This window comes from Camelus ferus, chromosome 4 (genome assembly GCF_009834535.1).
Source record: "Camelus ferus isolate YT-003-E chromosome 4, BCGSAC_Cfer_1.0, whole genome shotgun sequence".
In the NCBI taxonomy this organism is placed as follows: Eukaryota; Metazoa; Chordata; class Mammalia; order Artiodactyla; family Camelidae; genus Camelus; species Camelus ferus.
This window is the reverse complement of record NC_045699.1, coordinates 64,003,880-64,028,398: the sequence shown is the minus strand read 5'-3', so window position 1 is coordinate 64,028,398 and position 24,519 is coordinate 64,003,880. Positions and strand designations below refer to the sequence as shown.

At 47.8% G+C, this 24,519-nt stretch overlaps 1 protein-coding gene across 4 annotated transcripts in view; it reads right to left on the bottom strand.

Moving 5' to 3' along the window:
• Positions 1–24,519, bottom strand: part of MRRF (mitochondrial ribosome recycling factor) — a 70,069-nt gene that overhangs the window by 1,071 nt on the left and 44,479 nt on the right. The window contains exons 7-8 of one of the 4 annotated variants that reach the window (XM_032478363.1): positions 12,617–12,840; positions 8,488–8,506 (exon numbers count right to left, since the gene is read on the bottom strand). The exons of 1 other annotated variant lie outside the window; for it this stretch is intronic. In XM_032478363.1, coding sequence (XP_032334254.1) covers positions 8,503–8,506; positions 12,617–12,840 — 228 coding nt within the window. In that variant the 3' untranslated portion in view covers positions 8,488–8,502. Of the gene's footprint in view, positions 1–8,487; positions 8,507–12,616; positions 12,841–15,787; positions 18,029–22,055; positions 23,580–24,519 lie in introns of those variants that run through there. 2 more of the 4 variants (XM_032478364.1, XM_032478365.1) reach the window with 2 other exon arrangements.

The following is a 24,519-nucleotide window of genomic DNA, read 5'->3' as shown; positions in this document are numbered from 1 at the left end:
GTTGCGGACATCACACAATCTGTAAGTGGAGGAGGCAGGCAGGGAGCACAGATCTGTGGCCACACGGTTCAAGTTCAGGCCTTCAAAGCATTCCACCACTCATGCCCCAATACACACAGTGGGGACAAGTAACACACACACACCATGCTCTTTCTTTTTTAATGCATGCATCGCATAGTTCCCACCTACCTATCGGATAGACGTGAATGCATTCGACATTTCTGTAATCAACACCTATCCACCCAGCCTGGCACCCACCTAGGGGCTGTGGAGTCCAGCAGTCAGCAAAGTGAACTTGACCCTTGCTCTCAGGGCATTTACAGACCAGCACACACAACTGTGAATTCATACCATATATAACCTGTGTATCCACAGCCCCGCTATGTGTGCATGTCCACCCAGGCATCCTGTACCTACAGCCCATGTGCATGTTACTTGCACACCTCAGTGCTGAATCAGCTGCGTGTAATCCATGTAGACACATGTGTCATTTATATGTCGCCAGTGTATTCCTACTACGTGTACCATCTCCACCTCCAGTGCAGGGGCTATTCACACATCCTCCTTAACTGGTGTCCATGTATTACACACACCCAGCACGTGTCACTCATGTACCTGTTTCTCTTCCTGCCCAGCCCCGACAGCTTGAGAAGCTCAGGCCAGCCCCTCTAGGTGGGTCCGGAGGGGTGGAGGTCAGAGATGCAAGGCCTGGATGGACCCCCATCGCAGAAGAGGGAAGGTGGCCCCTGGCTTCACTGCTGGCGGCCAGGAAATTATAGTCGACACCAAACCAAAGCGGCCCCTTCTCGGGCCAGGTAATCAGGCCTTTCCCGGATTCGGCCTGACAGCTTAAATGTTCTAATTCCGCTGCCGGGGGCCCAGCTCCCCACTCCGGCCGTGGCCCAGGCCTCGGCCCTCCACCATAATTGGACCCATGTTTTCATTACCCTGAGATTAGACAGGTCCCCTCTGGGGCCAGGGGGGATGCCTGCAGCTGCACGGGAACCATCCCCCGCACGAATGCATTTACCTGATTATGGAGTTTATATTATAGCAATTGTCCAGAGTGCTGGAGGCCCCCTTCACCCCGCCCCCTGCTCCCCAGGCTCCAGAGGCCTCTACCAACCCCGGACAAGTGGTTTCTGCCTAATGTACCGGAGCCACCTCCCCCAGGCCCTTTGATACAGGAGGCCCAGCTGGCCCCCTGCATGGACTGGGTCCCTTTTTTAGAAATCATTTAAGGAATTTGGAGGGGTGGAGAGAGGGAAGAACATTCCAAGAATCTTCTCCTGGGGTGCATACGAGGGTGGGATCTTCCTTCCAGAGCCGTGTTTCATTTATTCATTCGACAAACATGTATTCAGTCCCTGAACTAGTGGCAACGCCATTGATGGGTGAGGAGGTTCATTCATTCACACAAACTGGATGTCAGAGAAGGATACACACCTGGCCGCTGCTTTCCCAGAGATCCGTGTGGCAAAGAAACAGACAATTCTCCCAGCATGAGATCTATGCCTAGGGGAGGCTGTGAAGCTATAGGATGAAACAGTTAAGAAAGGGGATTTGGAAAGGGGGCAATTCAAGCAGAACACAGAGCAAGTGCAGCAGCCCGCAGAGAGCCCGGCATGTCTGAGGACCTGATAGAAGTTAATGAAGCTGAAGTTTCGGGTGTGCAGGTCAGAGGTCAGCGCTGAGGCTGGAGTCAGGGCTCTTCAATCACAAAGGGCCTCGGTGGAAATTGTTTGTACTTTACCCTGAGGACGTGGGAGCCATGGGAGAGTTTGGAGCAGGGGAGGGACCCACTGGAGAGCATGTGTGTCTCAAGCACTCACTGTGTGCCTGGCGCAGTTCTGAACACCTTGCATGTAGTAACTCATCTTATCTACATGTCAGCCCCATGAGGCAAAGACTCCAGTCCCACCATCCCTTCTCCACAGTGATGCCATCCTATGAGATTCAGTGACCAAAGGTTTTACCTGGGTTTGGTGACCTGAACTAAGGCGATGCTATTTTTGGTCTTCATTTCACTACCTGGTATGAATAGTCATGTGTTTTATTGGAAAAAAGCATGAAAAAGTTTGATTATCAGACATGCCCCAGAGCCCCCTGGGAGGTTGTACAGTGTATGGGATATGTTCTGTAACAGACTTTAGAATCAGAGAAGCTCTGAAACCGTCTGCCTTCACAGGTTTTAGGTAAGGGATTTGGGCTTCTAGTATAATCTTTCTTTTAAAGACACGGAAACTGTAGAGAGCTAGGCTAGGCGTTCAAGATCGCCCAGCAAGAAAGAGGCAGGCGGTCTGGCTTCAGAGGCTGGCCACCACAGCACACACCCTGTCTTTTGGCTTCTGATGCTCTGAATTGGGATTTGGGGCCTGCTCGGGGGGTGGGGACCCTGCTCAGCACTCCCTCTGAACCTGGCCCCGTGCAGGCTCTGCTTGCCTCTGACCTGCACCAAGCTGTGGGTGCTGTCAGTCCCATTTCACAGCTGGAGACAGTAAGGATCAGAAAGGGGAGTCGGCTTGGCCAAGGTCTTGCAACAAGAGCGTAGCTGGGCCGGGAATGGGGCTCGGGTCTGGAGCAGACGGAAACCTGATGGTCCCACTCTCTGGGGACCGGCCAGAGGCGGCTCAAGCTGGGCCAGGTGGGGCGAAGGGCACGGACCGCAGTGAAAAAGCAGATGGAGGTCAAGAGCCCCAGGCTGTCGGGCAGCAGAACCCCTGTGCTCTAGTGTCACCCCAGGGACAGCCCCCTCCGACCCCAGGCTGCCTCAGCCTCACTTCAAGGTAATGCCTCTGCCCCCCATGCCCAGCTTCCTCCAGGAAGCCTTTCCTGATTCAATGGAGCCAAATTTCTATCTTCTGGATATTTGGACCCTCCGATTATGCCTTCTTTACTCTCCTTCACTAACTGAAGGTGTTAGGTAAGCCCTTTTATTCACATGGCTTCACCAGGCCAGAGATGAGGGGGCAGGGGAGGTTCTGCCTTCAGAAGGGAACTAGGACCAAATTTGGAGCCAGATTAGACCACAGTTCAAATCTGGCAGGGGCAAGTATGAGCTGTGTAACGTGGGAAATTCATTTTACTTCTCCAGGTCTCAACTTCCTCATCTGTAAAGTGGGAATAATAATAGCATTTGCCTCACAGGTTGGTTGTGAAGATTAAATGAGATAATACTTGTAGATGCTTCAGGACGGGGGCTCAACGCCTGGCAGCTGCTGCCACAATTCCTTTCCAGGTCCTTTCCCTGCTCCCTGAGACTTCCCTTTGGGATTGCAGACTTTGCACTCGTGCTGAACACTCACAGCCCCCGAGTCCCCCTGCAAGCCTTCTTACCCCCATGCCCCTGCCTGCACCTCTCCCAACACCTGGCATTCCTTCCCCGCGCCCCACTTATGCAGGCCTCAATTCTACTATTCATTTGTTAGGTACACATTTGTTTATTCATAATAAACGCTTGATCATGAGTCTACTCTGTCCAGCTCTGACCCAGGCATTCCCACATGTTATCAATCCTCATGCCAGCCTTGCAAGGGAAGGAGTGTTATCTGCATTTTACAAGAGAAAAAAAACTGGGCTCAGAGAGGTTAAGTTGCTTGCCTGAGACTAACCCGAACCCAACAAGTGGCAGAGCTGAAATCCGGCATCGACCTGCCAGTCTCCGGAGCCCAGCTCTTTCCTCTCTGCCACGCATGTTATCTGACCAAGGCATGGAGTCAGAAAGCAGGGTCATCAGAGGAAAGCAGTCCTCTGTGCCCAAGTGAGAGAGAGGTGAGTAGGGAAAGGAGAGGAGGTGGCATGGTGAGTGCAGACCAGATTCCCACGGGGTTGAGGGCACAGGTTCATTCTGCCGGATGACCTGGAGGGAGGATGGGCAGGTGCAGAGCTTCCATGGGGCGAGCCTGCCACAGACAGCAGCAGGTCTGGACCCAGCTGAAAAACGGGGGGCCTGGACAGGATGATCCTCTGCTTGAGGAGTCAGTGGGAGCCATCTTCAACCCCGCCCCAGCTCCCAGCACCTCCCAGCCTCTCTCCCCAGCTGGCGTGAGAATAGCTCTGTGATGAAAGAGAGATGGCTGCTTTCCTGCCAGCCTTGCCTGGGAGAGAAAATGGATGGCCCGGTGCTGGCCACTGCAGGAAGGCTCTGAGGAGTTCAGAAACCAACCCCCGCCACCAACCTCCTCCTTCCACTGGCCATAGCTTTAAGTGGGGCAGTCCAGGTGTCTCAGATCCACCAACCCCAGACAGAGACCAGCCTGGTCACACAGCAGCTGAAGCAAGGAGCAGATGTGGCCTGGCAAAGGAAACAGGCAGTCAGACACAGAGATGGGGAGAGGGACGGGGGTACAGAGAGGAAGGGGAGGAAGGGATACAGAGACAGAGAGACAGAGTCAAGGATGAAGACAGGGAGAGACTAGGGTTGGGGTGGGTGATGCACACAGAGATGCAAACAGAAAGAGGAGCCTGGGGAAGCCGGGAAGCAGCAGCAGGCAGACACACAGGCAGTGAGGGGCGGACCATTCAGCTGGGGAAGGAGGGACCTTGGTGACTGTGCACAGAGGACAGAAGGGCAAGGGACGATATCTACGGCAGCCAGCTGAGCAGAGGAGCAGCTCCAGACTGCGTCAGGAGGCTCTGGCTTTGAGCTGTGTGGCTCTTTGCCCAACCTTCCCCTCTCCCGACTTCAGTGGTTCCACCAGTGACATGGGAGCAGTATGGGGCTGCCCTGCTTCCATCAGGTCCCTGGATTTCTCCAACCCCAATACGGGGAGCTGAGGGCAGTGACAGGCAGGGATCTGAGCCTAGGGCTGTGGTAGCACAGATGTGTCCCATCCACACCTGTGGTCTTGGCTCTGATTCTCTCCACGTCAAGGTTCAGTCATGTCCGTGATGAAGACCGAAGCTTGGGTCACATCCCTGATGGGATGGAAACCTGACCACTTGTGCATCCACAAGCCTCTCTTGGGGTGCCTGATCCTGCACTGTCCGCATCATGTCTGTGTACATGGCGGGGGCCTTTAAAAAGAACCTACCTGAAGGAAGTGAGGTTGGGGATGCTCAGACACCTGTCCTGGCAGACCATCAGGCCGAACTTTCCATTCCCTTCCCGGTTCTCCCCGCACCCCGCTCCCCAGGAGGTGTGCAGCTGCTTGTCCTTGGTCCTCTGACCACACACAGCTTACTCCCCACGTTACCCTCCAGCCTCCAGCTGGGTGTTGAGTCCAGGCCTGGACTATGAACCACGACAGCCACCAGGAGCATCTGGAGGACAGACCCGGATGGGAGGCTGGAGGCTACGTCCTGGGAGGAGATGCTGCAGGAATGGAGACGCCCAGCCCTAGAAAAGGTGACTCAGCAGGTCACAGCCCCCACTGCGGACTTCAGGGGGTGTCACGGGGCAGGAGGGAGCAGAGGTGGGCAGTAGGCCCTGAGCACAGGGTCAGGGCTGGGAGGGCTCAGGCTCACCTCGTCAGTAAGGAGCTAGGTAAGCCGGGCAAGGCTCGCAGCAGGCAGGGAGCTCCTCAGCCCCAGGGAGGAACGAGTCCACAGGCGTGTGGTGGAAAGGATTCAGCCGCCAGACAGTGGAGGGATTGGGAGCCTTCTGAGAATATCCTGCCTTTCCATCCAAAAGCGAAGGAGAGAAATCGAGAAAGTGATGCAAGGGCAATGGTCCTGGGCTCCCAACTTCCCTGTCTGCCTTTTTTTGACTTTTGCTGATCATCGGAATGGCCATAGCTCAGGCACTCCAGGAGAAATGATGATGATGGTGGTGGTGATGCTGATGACAAAGGACAGCAGCAGCCTTCGCTGGGTCAGAGCTAACATTCAGCAGGAATACAAAGTTGTTAAAACACTGCAACACGTACAGACCAGTTCTTAAGAAGCCACTGCCCCAAGCGTCCTGAGCGCACCCTTCCCAGCCCAGCTGCAGAGGCTGAAACTCCACATTCCATTCTCTGCCCCTCTCTGAGCATCCCTGTGCCTCAGTTTACCTGCAGGAATATCTTCCGAAGTGGGGTGCCCTGCCTAGGCTGCGGTGGTGCCCCCTCCTCCCAGAACCCCCTCCCGAACCTGAGCAACCGGGCTGGTGCGAGTGCCAGCCTCCTCCAGGCCCCTCTCTGCGGCTGCAAACCTAGCTCATTTGCATGTGGATCGTGCCTGCCACCATGGGTGCTGGGGTCAATTGAAACTCAAGAAAAGAGAAGAAATTTATGCAAAACTGTTGATTGCATTTGTATGTAATGAAATCATCCAATATTCATCTGACTATAGAATCTAATCTGAGAAGAGAACTGAAGGACATGAGTGTCACTGCAAAACCGTAATGAGCCACTGTAGTGATTAAAAAAGCTCTTGAGCCTTCTGAAAATCCAGGCAGAAATAGCGTCTAATCAACTCTGAATATAGGAGGCGAGATTGGGCTGGCGCATTGCACACGGCCCGCCGTGAGGCTGGGGGTGCGCGGTAAACCCTGGCGGCCGCGGTCGGTGGGTGCCAATCGCCCGGCCACAATCAGCCGAGTCTTCCGTGCACAAAGCAATCGCCGCCTCTCGCCACGCAGAAAGAGCCCAATCACGGCTGTTGTGAAGAGCAGCTTTGGGCTCCCACACCCACCTCAAAAGCTTAGCCAAAGGCCTCTTCTGGGTTCCTTGCTCCCACCCTGGGAGGCAGGGAGGGTTTGGGGATCTGGGACTGTCACACCTGGATACACCTAGGGCCCAGCCAGCCCCAGGGAGGCAGAGGGACTGTGCTTCTCAGAAGCCTTGGCTCACCACTGAAATGTCACCTCCTGCATGCAGCATTCTCTGACTACCCCATCTAAACTGGCAACCCCCCACCAAACGCACACACTCGATTCTCTTCCCTTACCCCTGCTTTGTGCTCCTTCATAGCACTTAGCTATGCCTGGCACTGTGTTACTTTCTTATGTGTCTAATGTCTGCCTCTTCCCAGTAGATTCTGAGCTCTGTGAGGGCAAGGACTTTGGGGTGGTTTGTTCACCACCGTGGGGTGTGGAGAACCATGCTTGACATGTAATAGATGCTCAATAAATATTTGTTGAATGAATAAGTCAATTTCCACGAGGAGCCAAATCTATTCAATCATTCAGCAAATACTTATTGAGGGCACAGTATGTGCCAGGCTTTGTTGCGTCTCCAAGACTGAGACGGTCCCTGCCCACTTGGAGCTCACAGTCCAGGCAGAATCCAGGCATTGACGATGCTACGGATAATCAAATGGGACTGTGCGGTGCTAGGAGCAGACCCGCCGGCTGTGGGAACAGCCGATGGAGTATATGAAGCCCATTTGTGAAGGTCAGGGAAGGCTGCCTGGAAGAGGTGACATTAGGTTGAGATCTAAAGGATGCAGAGGAGTTAGCCAGGTAGGGTAGGGTCTGGAGTGCCCCAGGCAGAAGGAATGGCAAGCACAGCCCCTGAAGTGACAGGCCTGTGTGGCTGCCTGAGAGCACTCAGAGCTGGAGCCGGCTGGAGCCAGGGCAAGGGAGAGCCTAGTGTGAGATGGGGCTGGAAATATGGTCCAGGTCAAACCCTGGAGTTAAGAGCTGGAGGTAAGAATCTGGGGCTTTCCCATGGGGTGATGGGGAGCTGTGAAGGGGAGCAGCATGGTTTGAAATTTGAAGAGTTCATCATATGGACTGTGGGTCAGAGGGACCTGAATCATATGGAGGAACGAAGGAGGCTATCCAGGTATCCAGGCAATGCGGAGCCACCGGGCTCTGGAGCCGGGCCAGGTCACGGCAAAGGCTGGTTTGAGATGATTAATCTGACAGAGGAGGGGAAACCAGGTGGGAGGCAGAGATCAGCCTGGCAGCCACCCATTCATTTGTTCATTCATTCATGTACTCAGCACTCAGCAAACATCTCTGTGGACACTACTCTTCCCTATGTTCTAATTGATAGTTTCCAGTCTGCTCTGGGTTTGGCTATCAAGTTGCTTATTATTAAAATGGGTTCTAAAGTTGGAGTCAATAGGTTCTGAGGACCCAAGGGACCCTGTGGATCATGAAGCTGCTCTTTTTTTGGCCTGGACTTCCTGACATCAAAGAAGCCTTGTGAGTCACTTGCCCTCTTTAGGCCTTAAATTCCTCATCACTACAAAGAGCGATCCAAACAAGACGATCTCCAAGGTCCCTCCCTGCTCCCCAAACCCTACTGTTTTGTGTCTGATGAAGCATCACGACCCTGCCGAGCCTGGTGGATGAAAACTCCTGCTGTGTGGTAGACAGGCTCCCCTGGGCAGCCCGCGAGGCCGGAAGCTGGCAGGGAATCTGGGAGCAAGCTCCAGCTCTGCCACTTGCTTGTTATGCTGTTAATGGATGAGTCCTCCCTCTGGGTCTCGGTATCCCCTTTTATATAACGGAGGAGCTGCCTAAAAGTGAAGAGAGCGCTGCATCCCTGCCACCCAGACCCAAGACTGGAGTCCCAGGTCCAACACTTACTGCCATCCTGCAACCTTGAGCAAGTCAGCTTTCCTGAGGCCTCATCTGTAAAACAGGGGCTATGGTGAGAATTAAATTAGATGCTCAGGGACACAACATTGTAAACTGAATGTACTTCAATAAAAATACATATGCCAAAAAAAAAAAAAATATTAGATGCTGGGGGCAGAGCACCGAGGAATCCCCTCAGCAAGTGGCGCTGCTGTGACGGATGGGCCACCGCCTGCCTGGGTGGGCAGGCCAGGACCTGTGGCCTTCCTGCCACCTCCATCTTACCAGCAACTAGGAGTCACTAGAGGCGGGGGGGGGGGGAATTCAGGGTTTCTATTAGTGGGTGGATTCAGGTAGAAGGAACCAAATGCCTCTCTGCCCGACTAGGGGAGCAAGGGGGACTCTGCTGGAACTCTAGCTTGAGGTTTTCTTAGCAGTGGTGCCACAACCAACTGACCAGGGTCGAGTGATATCCTGGTCACAGTGAACAAGACCTCCTCCTTCCTCCCTGAATATTTTCAAATGGTAGCTGCCCCCCTCCCAAGATCCCCATTCTGGGAGCCATGCTTTGAATTTTAGGAAACCCCCCTCCTTCCAGCACTGTTTGTATATTGTATCTGAGATGTGATCAGAGCTTGGTGGGCTGCCTCCTACAATGGCGGGAAGGAGAGCAAGTTTCAGTCTCCCAGACCCACATGGGCACTATCTCTGTGCAGGGCCTCGTGCTGGAAGCCACTGTACTGGAAGGGATTCTCTCCCCTGAGGAAGACAGTTACAAAGGGAATCATAAGAGGGAAAGTGCTTTGAGCCCAAGAGTCTGGTACCAGGGAAAAGGGAGACCACATCTGATTGGCAGGGGTGGGTTCCTGGAAGGCTTCCTGTAGGAGGTGGCGTTGAGCTAGGTCTGGAGGATGGCTAGGATGTCTCTGTATCTGTCTCTGTGTCTGACTCTCTCAATAAAAATTTTTTAAGTACAGGGAAAAAAAAAACAGGAAAGAAGGTAACAACCACTTCTACTTTCACAACTCCAAGTTACCATTTTGCCAAATTTTCATCTATATTTATCTACATGAGATGACAGCGGTCATCTTTTAAGTTGTCCCCCGACTCCCCACCAATCACCATTATGAATTTGGGACATATCCCTTTACTACCTTCCCTTTAGAAAATAATTTTATAATGCAAAATAAAGTCAGGCATAATTTTTGAAACATCGCTTTGTGTTCGTGTCATTCTGATTTACATAAGCGGTGTTACACTGTTCATAGGACGCTGACGCCGTTTGCTTTTTCCACTGCCCATTGTGTTTCGGGGGCCCTATTCTTATTGAAACATGTGGCCCTGACTCATCGTTGCATTGGAGGGATGCACCACGGTTATTTACCCCTAGAATGGGTAGGGTTTCCATGGATGCAGATAATCCAGGGATAACATTCAAGGTAGAGGGAGCAACAGCAGCAAACGTATGGGGACAGGGAGGCTGGGGAGACGCATCTGGGGGCTGGCAGGGGTCCAGGGTGGGGGAGCACAGGGCGGGTGTGGGGGAGGCCCCATGTCCAAGGCCAGGAATCTGCCGTTGGCCTGCTGGACATCTGGGATTGTGGGGACAGGCCCCCCTTAGAACCACCCGCACGGCCTCCACAATAATTCCACTTATCCACTCTCCAAGTCCTCCCTGGGGAGGCCTCTGTTACTCTTTCCATTAATTGTCTCATTAATGACCCACTGAAGTCAAGTACCCATTGTTCTCCCGGGCCTGGGGCAGCCTCCCTGGCTGTCTCCCCCGGGGGATTTGTAAACGTCTTTCCTTCCCCTCTTTCCTTTGGCAGGCATCCTTATCTGGTCCCTGCAGCCCTGGCCCCGGCTGGTGCTGCCTCTTCCTCCGCCCACACCCTGCGCTGCAGACCTGGGGCCCCGCGCAGCCGCCCGCCCCTCTCACTCTCTCTTCGCAGTCTCTAGCTGCCAAACTCAGCCTCCCTCTAGGTGTATGTGTGTCTTTTCTTTCTTTCCTTCTTCTTTTATTAAACTGTCTCTCTGTCGTTCTCTCTCATTGTGTGTATTTCTCTAGCTCCCTCTGAGTCTCTGTCTCTGCTAATCTCAGTGTCTCTCTTTCGGAATACCTGTTACCTGTCTCACTGTCGCCTTCTGTTGCTCAGTCTCTGTGACTGTCTCCATCTGTCTCTACCTGCTGATCCCTGTGCTTGTGCATGTGTGCATGTGTGTGTGTGTCTTTGTCTCTTTGACTCTGCCTCTCTCTCCCTCCAGCCCTGCGTGCATCTCTGTCTCTTCCTGTCTCTGTCGCCTTCTCTCCTCTCTGACTCGCCTCTCCCTGTCTGTCCCTCCTCCCTCAAGGGACTCTGAACTCTGCTGATTGACTATTGTCCTGTTCCAACCCCTGCCTCTCCGCCACCACCGGCTCACCCACCAGGTCCCTGACACCCACACAGGTCAAACCGCTCCTGCTATTTCTCTCCCTGGTTACAGCTCCCGTTTCCCTGGGATGACAGCCTCAGAACATCAGCTCTAGGAGTAGGTGTGAGGTCCCAGAGCTCCCAGACCTTGGGCTTCATGCATAAGGAAGGAAGGAAGGAAGGAAGGAAGAGAGGGAGAGAGGGAGAGAGAGAGAGAGAGAGAGAAGAGAGAGAGAGAGAGAGAGAGAGAGAGAGAGAGAGAGAGAAAGAGAAAGAAGGGAAGGAAGGAAGGAAGGAAGGAAGAGAGAGAGAAAGAAAGAAAGAAAGAAAGAAGGAAAAAGAAAGAAAGAAAGAAAGAAAGGAAGGAAGGAAGGAAGGAAGGAAGGAAGGAAGGAAGGAAGGAAGGAAGGAAGGAAGAAAAGAAAGAAAAAGGAAGAAAGAAAGAAAGAGAATGAAAGGAAGGAAGGGAGGAAGAAAAGGAAGGGACCAACAGAAGGTGACTTTTTATTTTTCTAAATGAGGTGGGGGTTTTTTTTCTTATCACCAACTTCTTATCATTCTGTAAGAGAAAGAATATTTTAATACCAAGAGCAGAAGTAGGAAGAGCAAGATCTAAGAATACAGAATAGTCCTTTAAGCTAAATAAATTAAATTTTATGAAAAATTTACTACATTGCCTTTATTTTACTTATTTTGCCCCAAATGGGTCAAAATGTCAGGGAGCAGCAGGGGTTCTCTGGCTAACCCGGCAACCACTGATCTTGTCCCAGACCCTCGGGTACCCACAGGGAAGCGGAGGCACATTTATTAGGCATGGAAAGGCCAAACCTGGGACAGGGCCCACAAGCTCTCAGTGGCCACTTCAGTGCCCCACAAGGCTCCTTCCAGCCCTTCTGGTCTCCTGGATAAAATGACTTATTGAGGCTGCCTAGCTGTGGGTCAGACCCCAGACTCCCTGTGTTCCAAGTCTTCCTTTGGTCTGTGTGTCCTGAAACAAGTAATTTAACCTCTCTGTGCTTCAGTTTTCTTATTTCTAAAATGAGCAAAATAATGGTTTCTAGAATTGCCGACACATAGCAAAAGCCCAGGACTTGTTATTCTTATCAGCAAAAAGGAGGTGATTTTCGCTGAGGCTGGAGCCTGGACAGGAGAGAAGGCACTTGTGCCCCCGACCCCATGGGCCAGCTGTGAGCCCACATCGGGCTTTGGGGCTTCGACCCCAGGGAGGCTGCTCTGGGGCTCAGGGGGCCAAGGGCAGCCTGGGATTAGGGAAGAAACCTTTTCCCTGTCTCTTCAGAGACCGCCCCCCAACCCACCCCAACATGCTCAGGCACCCCAAGCCCAGGAGCCAGTGCTCTTGTCACCAAAGTGACACTCTCAGCAGGGGCACAGGCGGAGCTCCCGCAAATGGCATTCATGGCCACAGGCGCCAGAGAGGGGGGCCTGGGCGGGAGAAGAGTATGGTGGATGCCAGTGACTGTAGGCACCGTGGGAGGAAGCCTTGAGGAGACGCCCAGACTCCTGATGCCGACTGAACAGATGAAGCTGGAGGCCTGAGCCAGCAGGTGAGAGTAATTAGAGAAACTGGGTTACTGATGTAAATGGACTTCATTTGTATTTCAAGTCCTGGCAGGCCTGTTACAACTGGACAAACGTTTCCCGAACATCTGCCCTGTGCCCAGCACTGCCTATGAGGGGGACGTAAAAATTACAAAGCAGGGGCTTCCTTTCTGGGGACTTACACAAGGCTCACCCAGTGCCAGAGGTGCTCTGTCTCCGCAGTAGGGGCAAGGCCACCCTGGAACACGGGCCACATCTGTTCCCTGGTCCACGCCCCTCGAGGGTGCACCCAGAGAGGAAGGCAGAGCACTCTGCGGCCAGCACTGACAGGACCTGGTGACAGCAGATGAGGTGATGCGGCACGGGGAGCAAAGGCAGCTCCCGATGTCCTGGTTTGGCACCTGGGCGGAGGTGATGCTGTTTGGAGAGGAAACACAGTGAGGGGCAGGCCGGGGTAGGGGGGAAATCAGGAGAAACATCTAGATAAAGAAATGAGAAAATGCAAGAAGGAAGGATGTGGGACTGAGAAGGCCTTTGAGGGCTAGACGGAAATTTTGTCTGTTGGGCGGGGTAGGGCTTTAAGGGAGCACACACCAGGCAAAGAAAGTAGCCCGAGAAAAGACACAGCGGTGGAAGAAAGAAGCACAAAATTTCAGAAAAGCGAACAATTCCACTTAGTCTAAGCGCTGATTGCATTAGCAGGGTGGTCGTGAGAGATGCATCAAAGCTAAAAAGAGAGATGCAGAGGTTCCCAAACGCCAGGGAGAAACGTCTGCACACAACTCCGCAGGCAATGGGGAGCCATCGGAGGTTTGGGGGCAGAAGAGTGACATGATAAAGGCTATGTTTCAGGTTGCTCTAACCTCACAGCACAGGATGAACCCAAATGGAGACCAGAAGAAAGGAATATAAGAGACAAGGGTCATCAATCATTTGTTCATTCGACAAACAGTAACTTCCTCTCTGCAGAAGTAATCTTTCTCCTCAATCCAATCTCTACTCTGCTGAGCGTTAACCACCAAATGTTGTGTGTTAATATTGCACAGAAAGAAAGAGTACATGGGTTCTACTAAACATTTCAGTATTATCATTAAATATAAATGAGTTTAAGTTACCTATAGAAAGGATTTTCCCATATACAGACAATAGAACATTTTTTACAGCTAAAAAGGAAGGAAATTCTGATCCAGGCTACAACATTATGCTAAGTGAAATAAGCCAGTCACAAGATAAATTCTGTGATTCCACATCCATGAGGTACATAGAGCAGTTAAACTCAGAGAGACAGAAGGTAGACTGCTGGTTGCCAGGGGCTGAGAGAGGGAGGAATGGGAAGCTATTTAATGGGTTTAGAGGTTCTGTTCTGCGAGGCGAAAAGAGTTCTGGAGACTGGCTGCACCACAATGGGAACGCACTGAACGCTTCTAACTGTATACCTAAGAATGGTCCAGATGGCAAATTTTGTTATTTTACCACAACTAAAAACAAAGATAAAAATTTTAAAAAGAGTTTTAGAATGGCTCATAGAACAAAACCCAGCTCTCAAAAAGAAACACGCCAAAACACAGTGATTTGGAAAGGCTGGAAATAAAGGAATTGGAAAGATACACGAAGCAAATGTAAAAAAAAAGCAAGCAAGGGCTGTGATCTCGATGTATGACAAGATAGAATTCAGACGCCCAGCACTGAATGAGCTGGAGACGTGAGGAGTCGGGCTCTCTCTGCAGCAAACAGCGCACCAGCCCTACCATGGGGCAGACACCACAGGAAATGCAGGAAGAAACAGAAAAGCTACTAACAGGAGACAAGACTTTCAGTCCAAGTCTCATCCCAAAAATAAGACTACAGAAAACCTAAACACTATCATCTATAAAACACATTTCCTATGTAGGTATTAACATTTCTACTCTCAAAAGAGAGTATACCTTTTGATACACATCACGAAAACCAACCATTATCAGGGCAAAAGAAACCGCAAAGCTTCACCCGAGCTTCAATGGCATAAAGGATGTAGAACTTTGAAAACTAAAAAGCATCAAGCCAGTATCAGTTACTGATGCTGTCAATACTACAATTGTTGTCAGTATCATCATTCACCACTGGGTGGTCTCTCCACTTGCCCCTGCTTCTCTGACATGTTCTAGAGTCTGCCAAACAGGTGAGGTATAAATGCGTAACCTTTACTGTCTCCATCAGAGCTACCACTTCATTGTTTACCATATGCCAGCTACCGTACTGTTTTATGTGCAGTGCTTTACTAGAAATAGCTTTCTGTTTTATGAAAGCAAGCTTTCTGCTCTTCTCATGATCACCTTCAGGGCCCAGAACAATGCTAGGTGCATTCTGAGTAAATGCTCAGGGAAGACTTTACAAACTGAAGCACACCGATCAAGGACCCACTTTAAAGTCAGATCTGCATCTCACACTTCGCCTCAGCACTTACTAGCTGTGTGACCTTGGGCAAGTAAATTACCCTTTCTGAACTTCAGTTTTCTCACATGTAAACACAGACAGGAGTAATACCTACACCAACCAGGACTGTTAGGAAGTGTAAATGTAGTAACATGTGAAGTGTTTGGCATGGTACCAGGTATTCAAAAAACGTTAGTCTGAGGCTGACTAGAAGCTAACAAAGAGATTAAAGAGTAAAACTTATCAAAGAGATAAACTTAGACTAGGTTTTTTTTTTCTCAAGGAAAAAAATCTTTAAATGGAAATATCTTTCAATGCATTTGAAATGATTTTTTTTTAATATCATACAAGTGGTAGTGAAATAAATTACGGTACATCTTTATTGTGGAATATTGTGGGAATGCTGTATTGTAAAGGAAAGGGATGACTTTCATCTACGTGTTCACCCATGGCTAGATGGTCATGACACGTTGTTGGGTTCCCTTCCTTGTTTTTCAAAAGTCATATATATAGAGAGAAAGGTCTGGAAGTATATATATCTGTTAAAGGGGAGTAAGATTCGGGACTTGTGAGAAATGTCTGATTTTTTATATTCCAGTTTCTTTTGTACTTTCCAACACACACACACACACAGAATAAAGAAGAAAAAAAAGTTCCCGAATTCTCTTTGGCCTGTATTTTTCATGGCATTTTGATTTTTTTGAAAGCCATTGAACTAAATGGAGGAGGCGGTTAATTCTTCTGGCAAGTGTGAGAATTTCCATACGCAGCTTTTCTTTCTGAGAGAGAGACAGAAGGAGGGAGAATGAATTACTTACTCATTACTCAGCACATCCAAACAGGTAGTTTAACTCTTGTCCCTGCCACCACTGCAGGCCTGACACACTGAGTAACAGAGAAACTCTTTGATAAATGTCAACTGAAATAGAGCAATCAGCTGAAAGCCATTTGCTGAGCTGTCTGACCGCCCTGGGCTCGAGGTTTTCCTTTATTCATTTATCATGATATACGGCTTTGGCCAACATACACACAGGAGAGAAATTGTTGACATGTGGAACCCAAGTACAGAAAATCTTTCATTTTCCCCCCGTCTGTTCGCCAAATAAGTTTTTGTTTATTTAAAGACTACAGAGGATTTGGCTGTTAAGAACCAAATGCCTTTGGAGTGGAGTTACAACATAATTTATCATTTCCTCTGTTTATTAAAAAATCCTGCATCTTTGAGAAGCACATTTGCAGTGAGTGGGGGATTTCGGCCACTCACGAAAGACTCTTGCAAAGCTCCTGCCATGTGGTTTACCCCTAGAAAGGCTCCCTGACTGCTATTTCTATCCCCGTTCTTGCCCCAGCTGACTTCCAATGGTGTGACGGCTACCCAGGGCTGGGGAATGGGGTCTGACTGAGGACAGGTAATAGGGGCAGGAGACTGTCAGCTCCTTTCATCTTCGACCTAATTCTGACCTTGACTCCCCACTGGCTGTTGCACAGTGTGCTCCGCCAGCACAAGCAGAGGGAGAAGTGCAACCTTTATTACTTTTAGCACGGGACAGAATCTGAGAGGAGTCAAACGGCACGGAGAAGCTGGATGCTGCTTCAAAGGCAAGCAGACAAGCCCTTCTGCTAAAGTGGGTTCTGTTCTAAAGGCAGACATCTGGTAGGACTGGAATAAACCTCTGACCTTCCACCCAAGACATCATAGACAGCGACTGAGTCCAGGGCACCGCGCATCTCTCAAAGACAGAGGCACAGTCCCTGACACAACGCTGGTGCTTCCCTGTTTGTGATGGCAACAGGATGCAGTGGGCAGAGCACATGATTTAGATCAGGCCTCAGTTTGACTCCCAGGTCTGCCAGTTGCTAGCTGTGTAACCCTGGGCAAGAAACTTGGCGTCTCTGAGCTCTCCCCACTCTGTAAAGTAAGACTGATGATAAATAATGAAACCCTCTAACACTTTGGGAAAATTATCTAATATTGTCAGGTCTCACTTTTCCTATTTATAAAATGGAGATAATTCACATCTTGTGAGTTTACTGTGAAGATTAAAAATATTACCTAGGACTGTACCTAGCTCCTGATGGCTATGTTATGAGTGAATGAATGACAAATGAACAAATGAAGGAAAAAAACCTACTTGTTAGGAAAAACTTAACCTATTACCCAAAGATGAGCCACAACAAACCACTTGTCTGTCCATAACAGGCAGGCCCTGGTGACAGGGATCTCATTACCAAGAAAGTGTTAAGGACAAAGGCAAGAGTGGAAAATGACAGAATGATCGTGTTAGTTAAGACTGGAAAGAAAGAAAAAGAAGCCAGCTTTGATTGAGCAGCTACTATGTGCAATTCATTCACAACACAGTTGAATGCCTCCTATGTTCCAAGCATTACACCAAGTTCTAAGGATACTAAAATACAGACTAATTATCAAAAAGAACAATTAAGGTTCAGATACCCAGTAGACAGTGCTAGGAGGTCTGAGGTTAGGGGGAAAAGGAAGACTTCCCTGAGGAAGTGCCGTCCAAGCTGAGACCCAAGGATGAAAAGGACTGGCCGGGCGAGGAGTGGGAGAACGGTCCAGGCAGAGGAAAGAGCACATGTGGTGACTCAGAGGCAAAAGCACTGTTCTGGATGCTTTACGCACAGGTCCTTGGAGACCATCAGTCCAGACTGACTCCATCCTTTCCTTTGTGGTTGTTATTCTTTCCAATTTATTTAGATTTTATCGTTCGGTGAAATTGGGCAGAGGTACCCAGGCACAAGTGAAGGCCCACACTGGCCTGAGCAGAGTTCAAAGGTGGGGACAGGGCCTGATTAATTGCTTGAGAAGAAGTTCTGACATCACGATCAAGACGAATGACCCAAGTCAAGTCCCTCTGAGAGCATCAGATACTCTGAAGGGCAACCCATGCCAGAAGACCCAGAGCAGATGGGGTGGACACGGAACAGGAGGAAGAGATTGAAGAGGGTCCCACTGGAAGGCTGGGCCTCACAAGGACTGACAACTGCACGGTGACAACCTTCCTTCTGTGTGGACGAGGCAGAGAGAGGCCAATTTGCCACCCATGGGACCTGCCAGGAACTGGGCTCTGGAGCACTACTGGCCCCTGGCAGACTTTCATCCGAGGAGTTCTTTGGTTTTCATGGCCAGATGCCTGTCCAGCTCTGCAACTATGTCGTCGGCCATTTGGCTGATCTGCAGAAACACAAAAATGAGACAATCTGGTAACTGGGGCTGGAAAAGGGGGGGAGAAATATTCCAGAACTATGAAGGGTTATCTGGGAAATAACAATGGTGATGAAAGCTCACATGAATTGCATCCCAGCCAGGCGCTGTACTAAGAACTCTATCTATACAGTCTTATTGATTCCTAACAGAAAGAGATAGATACCACGAAATAGATACTATTATTATCCCCATTTCACAGATGAGGAACCTGAGGCAATTAAGAATCACTTATTCAGGATACACAGCTAGAAAGTAGCAATGACAAAATTTAATCCTAGGTCATCTGACTGCACAGCCCCAAATTCTTAATTGTTTATTACAGAGTACAGAGAAGTCAGTCTTATCTGTTGCTTAATAAACCTCTAGACTTTCCTACACCTCAGACACTCTGCTATATAAAGCCCTCATATCAACTGATAAGGAGAATATTAAGATCCCAATAGTTAAGGAGAAAAAAAAGGCTTGAAAAAAGAAGTACATCTGGTTAACAAACATGGAAAATTCAATAGACATTAAATAAATGCAAATTAAAGCAAGATATAATTTAGTTATCATAGTTAACAAAATTTAATGTTGTGGTTTTTAATTATAATATTCAATGCCAGAGCTATGGTGAAATGGACAAACTCATACATCACCAATAGGAATTCAAATTGATGCAAGTGTTCTTACCATTTTTTAACTCTAAACTCTCTCCACTGGGAAGTTACCACATGAATGGGATCTGAAAAAATGTTCTTAAGTTCTATGTGCAAAAGTATTCATCAAAGCTTTATTTTTAACAATCAAAAATCAGAAAATTTAAAATGATAGCATATGTAACTGAATACGTACAGCCATAAAAATGGGTTAAGATTGTCTATTTCTCATGGAGAGGGTATAAATATAAATAACATTCCAGTACATATTTCTGAAATGTCTGAATGTTTTATAACAAGCACGGACTGCTTTAGCAATCAGAGAAAAAGAACGTTTCAAGATATTATTTATAATATCATAGAAACATGCTCATGTTACCCTTGAACTAAAGACAAAGCAGGATACAAAAGTACGTATCTACACAGAAGAAATGATTTCAAATATGTTAAAAATACACATTTTCTAAAACTTGAAGAAAATGTATCGAAATATTAACAGTGATTATCTTTTAGTGACAGGGAGATAGGTAATGTATTATTTATGTCTGTATCTGTCACATCCAGCATAAAACCTAGTACACAGCAAGTGCTCAGGAAATATTTGCTAAATGAATAATTATTGGTTTTCTGTGCTTTTCCATATTCTCCATATTTTCTACAGTAAACATACACTCCCTCTAAGAATGAAAAACAAGACACAATACAACTCAGTCAGTGCTGCAGCCCCCCTCCCATGTCTAAAAGGGACATAGGGCAGGAAGTCTTAGGCAGGAAGCTTTGAAGGGGGCAGCATGGTGCCCAGGTTCTGTGTGTTCAGCAGCATAGCGGCTGTTTGACATCTTTATTTGCAGACTACAGGCCTTGGCCAGGAACAGGGAAATAAATGCACTGGAAAGGGGGATTTGGAGCAATTGGTCCCAGGCAGAGAGACAGCCAGGCTCTTGCCATAGCAACAGCTGCACATTTCGTCGTGAGGAAATCAGAGCTCCTGGGGCTGCTGGGCACTCCGGAAGAGGGCCAGCTTAGAACGGCTGCTCGGGCCTCCTCACCCAGCCGGCACAAACCCTTCAGAGGCTTCCTCTGCCCCCAGCCCCGAGCAGCTGCCTCGTGTGGGGTGTGGCGTGGTGCCCAGCGGCACTTCCGCACCTGCAGGCTGGCAGCGAGGAATGAGGGCTGCAAGCCTCTGGAAAAATGGTGTTTGGGGACAGGGACCAGGATAGGGGGAGGAAGAGTACCCAGAGGAATACTCTGATAACGAGGGTTCTGGGTCAAATTCTCAGGGGGGGCGACAATGTGCAAGTCACTTCCCCACTCTGAGTCTCAGTTTCCTTATCTATCAAATGGGGACGCTAGTCCCTTCCTCAGAAAGTAACTGCAAGGGTTAAACAAAATCATGAATATGCAAGTACATTTAAACTGGTTATTTGCTATGTAAATACTGCTTGTGTTACTCTGATTTTTACTATCACTTTCTGACCTTCTTTTCAAATTAATTAATGAAAATATTTACTAACTTTCTGCCATATTACAGGCACAAAGCGCCCTTGGGGACAGTCAGCCTGCAAGTTCATCCTTTCCGTCTTTATCAGACCTCCTAAAATAATGATGATTAACAACAAGAAGGATAGCAACGACGGCGTCTACTTACTGCATGACTGACGCTGGGCTAAAACCTTTATGAGCATTATTTCACATAATCCTCAAAACATATGAAATACTATCCTTATCTCCCTTTCATGTACTGTGAATATTAATTACTTCATCTGACAGTTGCACAGTAGCTCACACTATGCAGAAGTGTTCCATCCTCTGCCACTTCATTCAAATCCAACCACCTCATGTACCTGTACTGTAAGGCAGGTGGGACAGGTGTTATCCCCATTTTACACAGGAGTAAACTAAGCAATAATATGTTAACTAACCTGCCCAAGATCACATAAAAAGTCAGTGGTGACTGAGCCAAGGCCTCCCCCACCCCTGACTGTCAGTTTGATGCTGTTACTCCCTTTGGGGAGCCCAGAGCACTGGCCCGAGTGCATCCTCATTCAAGGGAGGCTGGGTTAGACTCACTGAAACAGTCAATCCCAGCCCCACATTCAGAGTCACAAGGTCAGCAGAGAGGAGGAGGACGGACAAACAGGGTGAGCAGTGACTAAGACCAGCAACCATACGAGCTGCTTTTAAGCATGTTGTGTCATTAGGCTCTTATCAGTCCTGTGAGATAGGCATTACTGCTCCCACTTTACAGATGAGGAAATGGAGGCCCAGAAAGGTGAAGCCACTTGCTGACCTTAACAGCTGAGAAGTGAAAGAGCTAGGACTTGAATCTAGGCCAGTCTGATTCCAAAGCAAGAGCCCTTTCCATTACAACAGGCTGCGTCACAAAGATGGTAACAGCATCACCCACATTACCATCACCATCACATTTGCTCCTTGCAGGTTCAGGGAAATGAATGGCAGAGACAGAAAAGGGAGACGGTAAGAGCACAGTACCCCCGGGCAGGCCTGGGTAGCAAAGCTCAGGAGACCCACGTGCCACAGGGCGCTGCTTCCACCTGCTGCCTCAAGCAGCCCAGCCTCCCTCTCTGCCCGTGCAGGCTGCTCGGAGCCCTTCCCTCCCTCAGCCCCACCAGCACCCAGCTTCACTTCAGAGCGGCTCGATTTCTCAGAAAAAGGCAGCAGTGAAAGGATCTTGGCCAGATCTGCTGGTGGTTTCTGCCAAGTGCTTTAATGTTCACTAGACCCATTTATAGCGAACTAAAGCGAAGGTGAAACAGCAGGCTGGCAGATGTCAGAATCCCAAGTGGAAGGCCCTGGTTCTTCTTCACCAGGGCTGGCCTGGGCTGGGGGTGGGGAAGGCTGTGGGGAGAGGCGGGGTCAGACGCGACTGCAGGGACAGAACCCACAACTGAATCATTTTATTCTTATACACCAAATATGAAACACTTTTATAATACAGTTTAAAAAAAAAATCTGACCTCAAAAGAATTTTGGAAAATTTTTAAAAAGGAAAAATTTCATGAAGAATAAAATTAAAATTGCTTATAATCCAAATGACCACCATTAACATTTTGATGTAAATAAGCTGCCAACCTTTTCATGTACATGAAATTTTTTCATTATAAAAATGGAATATTACTGTTGTGTAACCTACCTTCAAAAAGTACATTCCAAAAAAATGTACTGTATCTGTAAAGTATTTTTATAACTATATATAGAGTTTCCAGTGAATGGATGCCAAACAAACTATTTTCCCACTATCAGAAATTTAGACAGTTTTCAGCTTTACTTTCACTTTCCAGCTTTTGCTTCAAACTTTACTACTATTATATATAATACATCAACAGACACCTCTGTAGATAAGACTCTTGATAATTTATTTTGGATAAATTCCTAAAGACAGTGAATTTGAAATGTATGGGTTTTGGTATATATTACCAAATCATCCTCTAGAAAGGCTGTATGGATTTATACAAAGAATAACTTAATCTTTTTTGTGGAGTACAGAAGTAAAAGCAATCTTTACAAAACAAGTACCTTTTAAGTACACATTAAAAACTCTAGGTTCAAATGTTAAGGATTAGAAAAGACAAAAAAAAAAAAACCACGCTGCAAGTGATTTAGACAGTATGTACCAAGAACCTTAAAAATATGTGTTCCCTTTGTGCCATAATTCCACACGAGAATATCCTAGGGAAGTCATCTCAACAAAGATTTACGTATAAAAATATTCACTGCAACATTATTTATAATACAAAAAAGTTTAAACAAATTAAATGTCCAACAAGAGGGTTTATGAAAGTGAATTATGGTACAACCACAAGATGGACTATTTTACAACCATCAAAACATGGCTGTTTGCAAAGATATTTTTAAGACACAAGAAAATGCTAATAGTTGCAATACTAAACAGAAAATAAAAAGCTGGATACAAAACTGTGTGTAAACTACAAGTTTTCAGTCATGTTAAAAAATATGTAGTCAAAAGAAGGGAGGGAAGAAGACATTCCAAAATGTGGGACTATTTTGGATTTTCCCCATTTTAAAAAAGTCTTCTGAATTCTTTACATTTTCTACAATGAGGATACACTGCTTTGATAATCAGAAACAAAGTAAACAAACACATTTTAAAAAACTTTTTTGATAAAGCAACAATCAGCCCCTGCCTTGCTCATTTGAAAAAAAAAAAAACGAAAAAACACACACCCAAAACTCCAGATCGGTGCCTTCCGTTAGGGACAAAGAACAAAATGAAGTGTGAACAAGGCTGTTCCTTGAGTATCTTCTTACTCAAACTTTTAACCATATGACAGTAAATAAAGTTATTAACAACAATGGCAAGAATATTTAAATGATAATATCTTAAACACTAAAGATTACTGCAGTGGATGTATCATGTAATATAAACAGTATGACCTTTTTTCTTCTATTACATATATGTTTACAGAGATTGCACTCACATGTTAACAATGATCCTCTCTCAGTGATAAGATTGCAATTACTTTCTTCTTACTTTAACAAAAAAATTTACACTAAACATCAATTAGTTCAGTATCAGAAAAAACTAAAAAAGTTATTGTCATTTTGGAAAATAACAGTCAACAGTAACAAGCACTGAAGAGGAAGGTGAAAAGGCAGGTGCTGATGAGTGAAGGCTTTGGGCAAGGTCTTCATCAAGTGCGTTTTATCAAGAGTGCGGATAAAAAAATAATAAAATTAAAAACACAGAACAGAATAAATGAACAAATCAAATGAAAACAAACACACAGGGAACGGATTCTTGGTTACCAGAAGGAAGTGGGGCTGGGGGACGGCGAAATGGGTAAAGGCGGTCAACTGCATGGTGATGGATGGAAATTCAACTTCTGGTGGTAAATACACTGTAACGAACACAGAAGTCGAAATATAATATTGTATACATGGAACATGAAACATACAGTGTTATAAACCAGTGTTACCTCAACAAAAAATTTCTTTAAGTATAGAAGAGAGATATATAAAAAAAGAGTGCCGGTTATCTGATCATTCTTCCTTTTCCAAGGAGCGTGGGCTCTGGGCCCTGAGGCAGATGCCCAGACTTGCTGAGTGAGGAGTGCCTGATGGGCCCCAGAGGTCCACAGGCTCACCCCAGGAAGCAACAAAAAGGCCAAGTGTCAACTGCAGAGATGGAATTCCCTGGGAGACGGACAAGGAGCTGGCCCAGCTGGAGTCTTACAAGGCCGGATCAGTGCTCAGAAAAGGCCAGGCTAGTGTACGAATCTCTTTCAGCTAATGTAGGGGAAGAGGAGGGTGGGAGGAGGGCAAGACGGGAGCTCTGAGGGTCTAACTGTCAGATACTCTAGTGCTGCTTCTAGCAACCCCAGGGCATCCTTTCAAGGGAGGAATTACAAATCACTTTTTACAGCAGCAACAAAGCATTTAAAAATGCATATTCCTAGGCGCCCCCAGACTCACTGACTCAATCTCTGGAAGAAGGGGTTGGGGGCCCCCATATACCTGTATTTATTATTAGCTCCTCAGGTGACTGTGGTGGTGTGATAGATTAGATTGCTGCTCAACAAATATTCACTCCCCGCACCAGACCTCCATGAACATATATACTTCCCAGCCCAGTGACCCCGGGCTTGGCCTGTGTGATTTGCTTGGCCAATGGGATGTCACAAGAACAGGTACTTTACATGTACTTGAGTGGCTGGGCTTATGCTCTTGGCATCTGCTGCTGCCATGAAAAGATGCCCTGGGAAGCTTGTTGGCTCCAGAAGATTGAGAGAGAGACACAGAGCAGACTTGAGTCCCGTCCGAGCTCTGAAGGCAGGTACA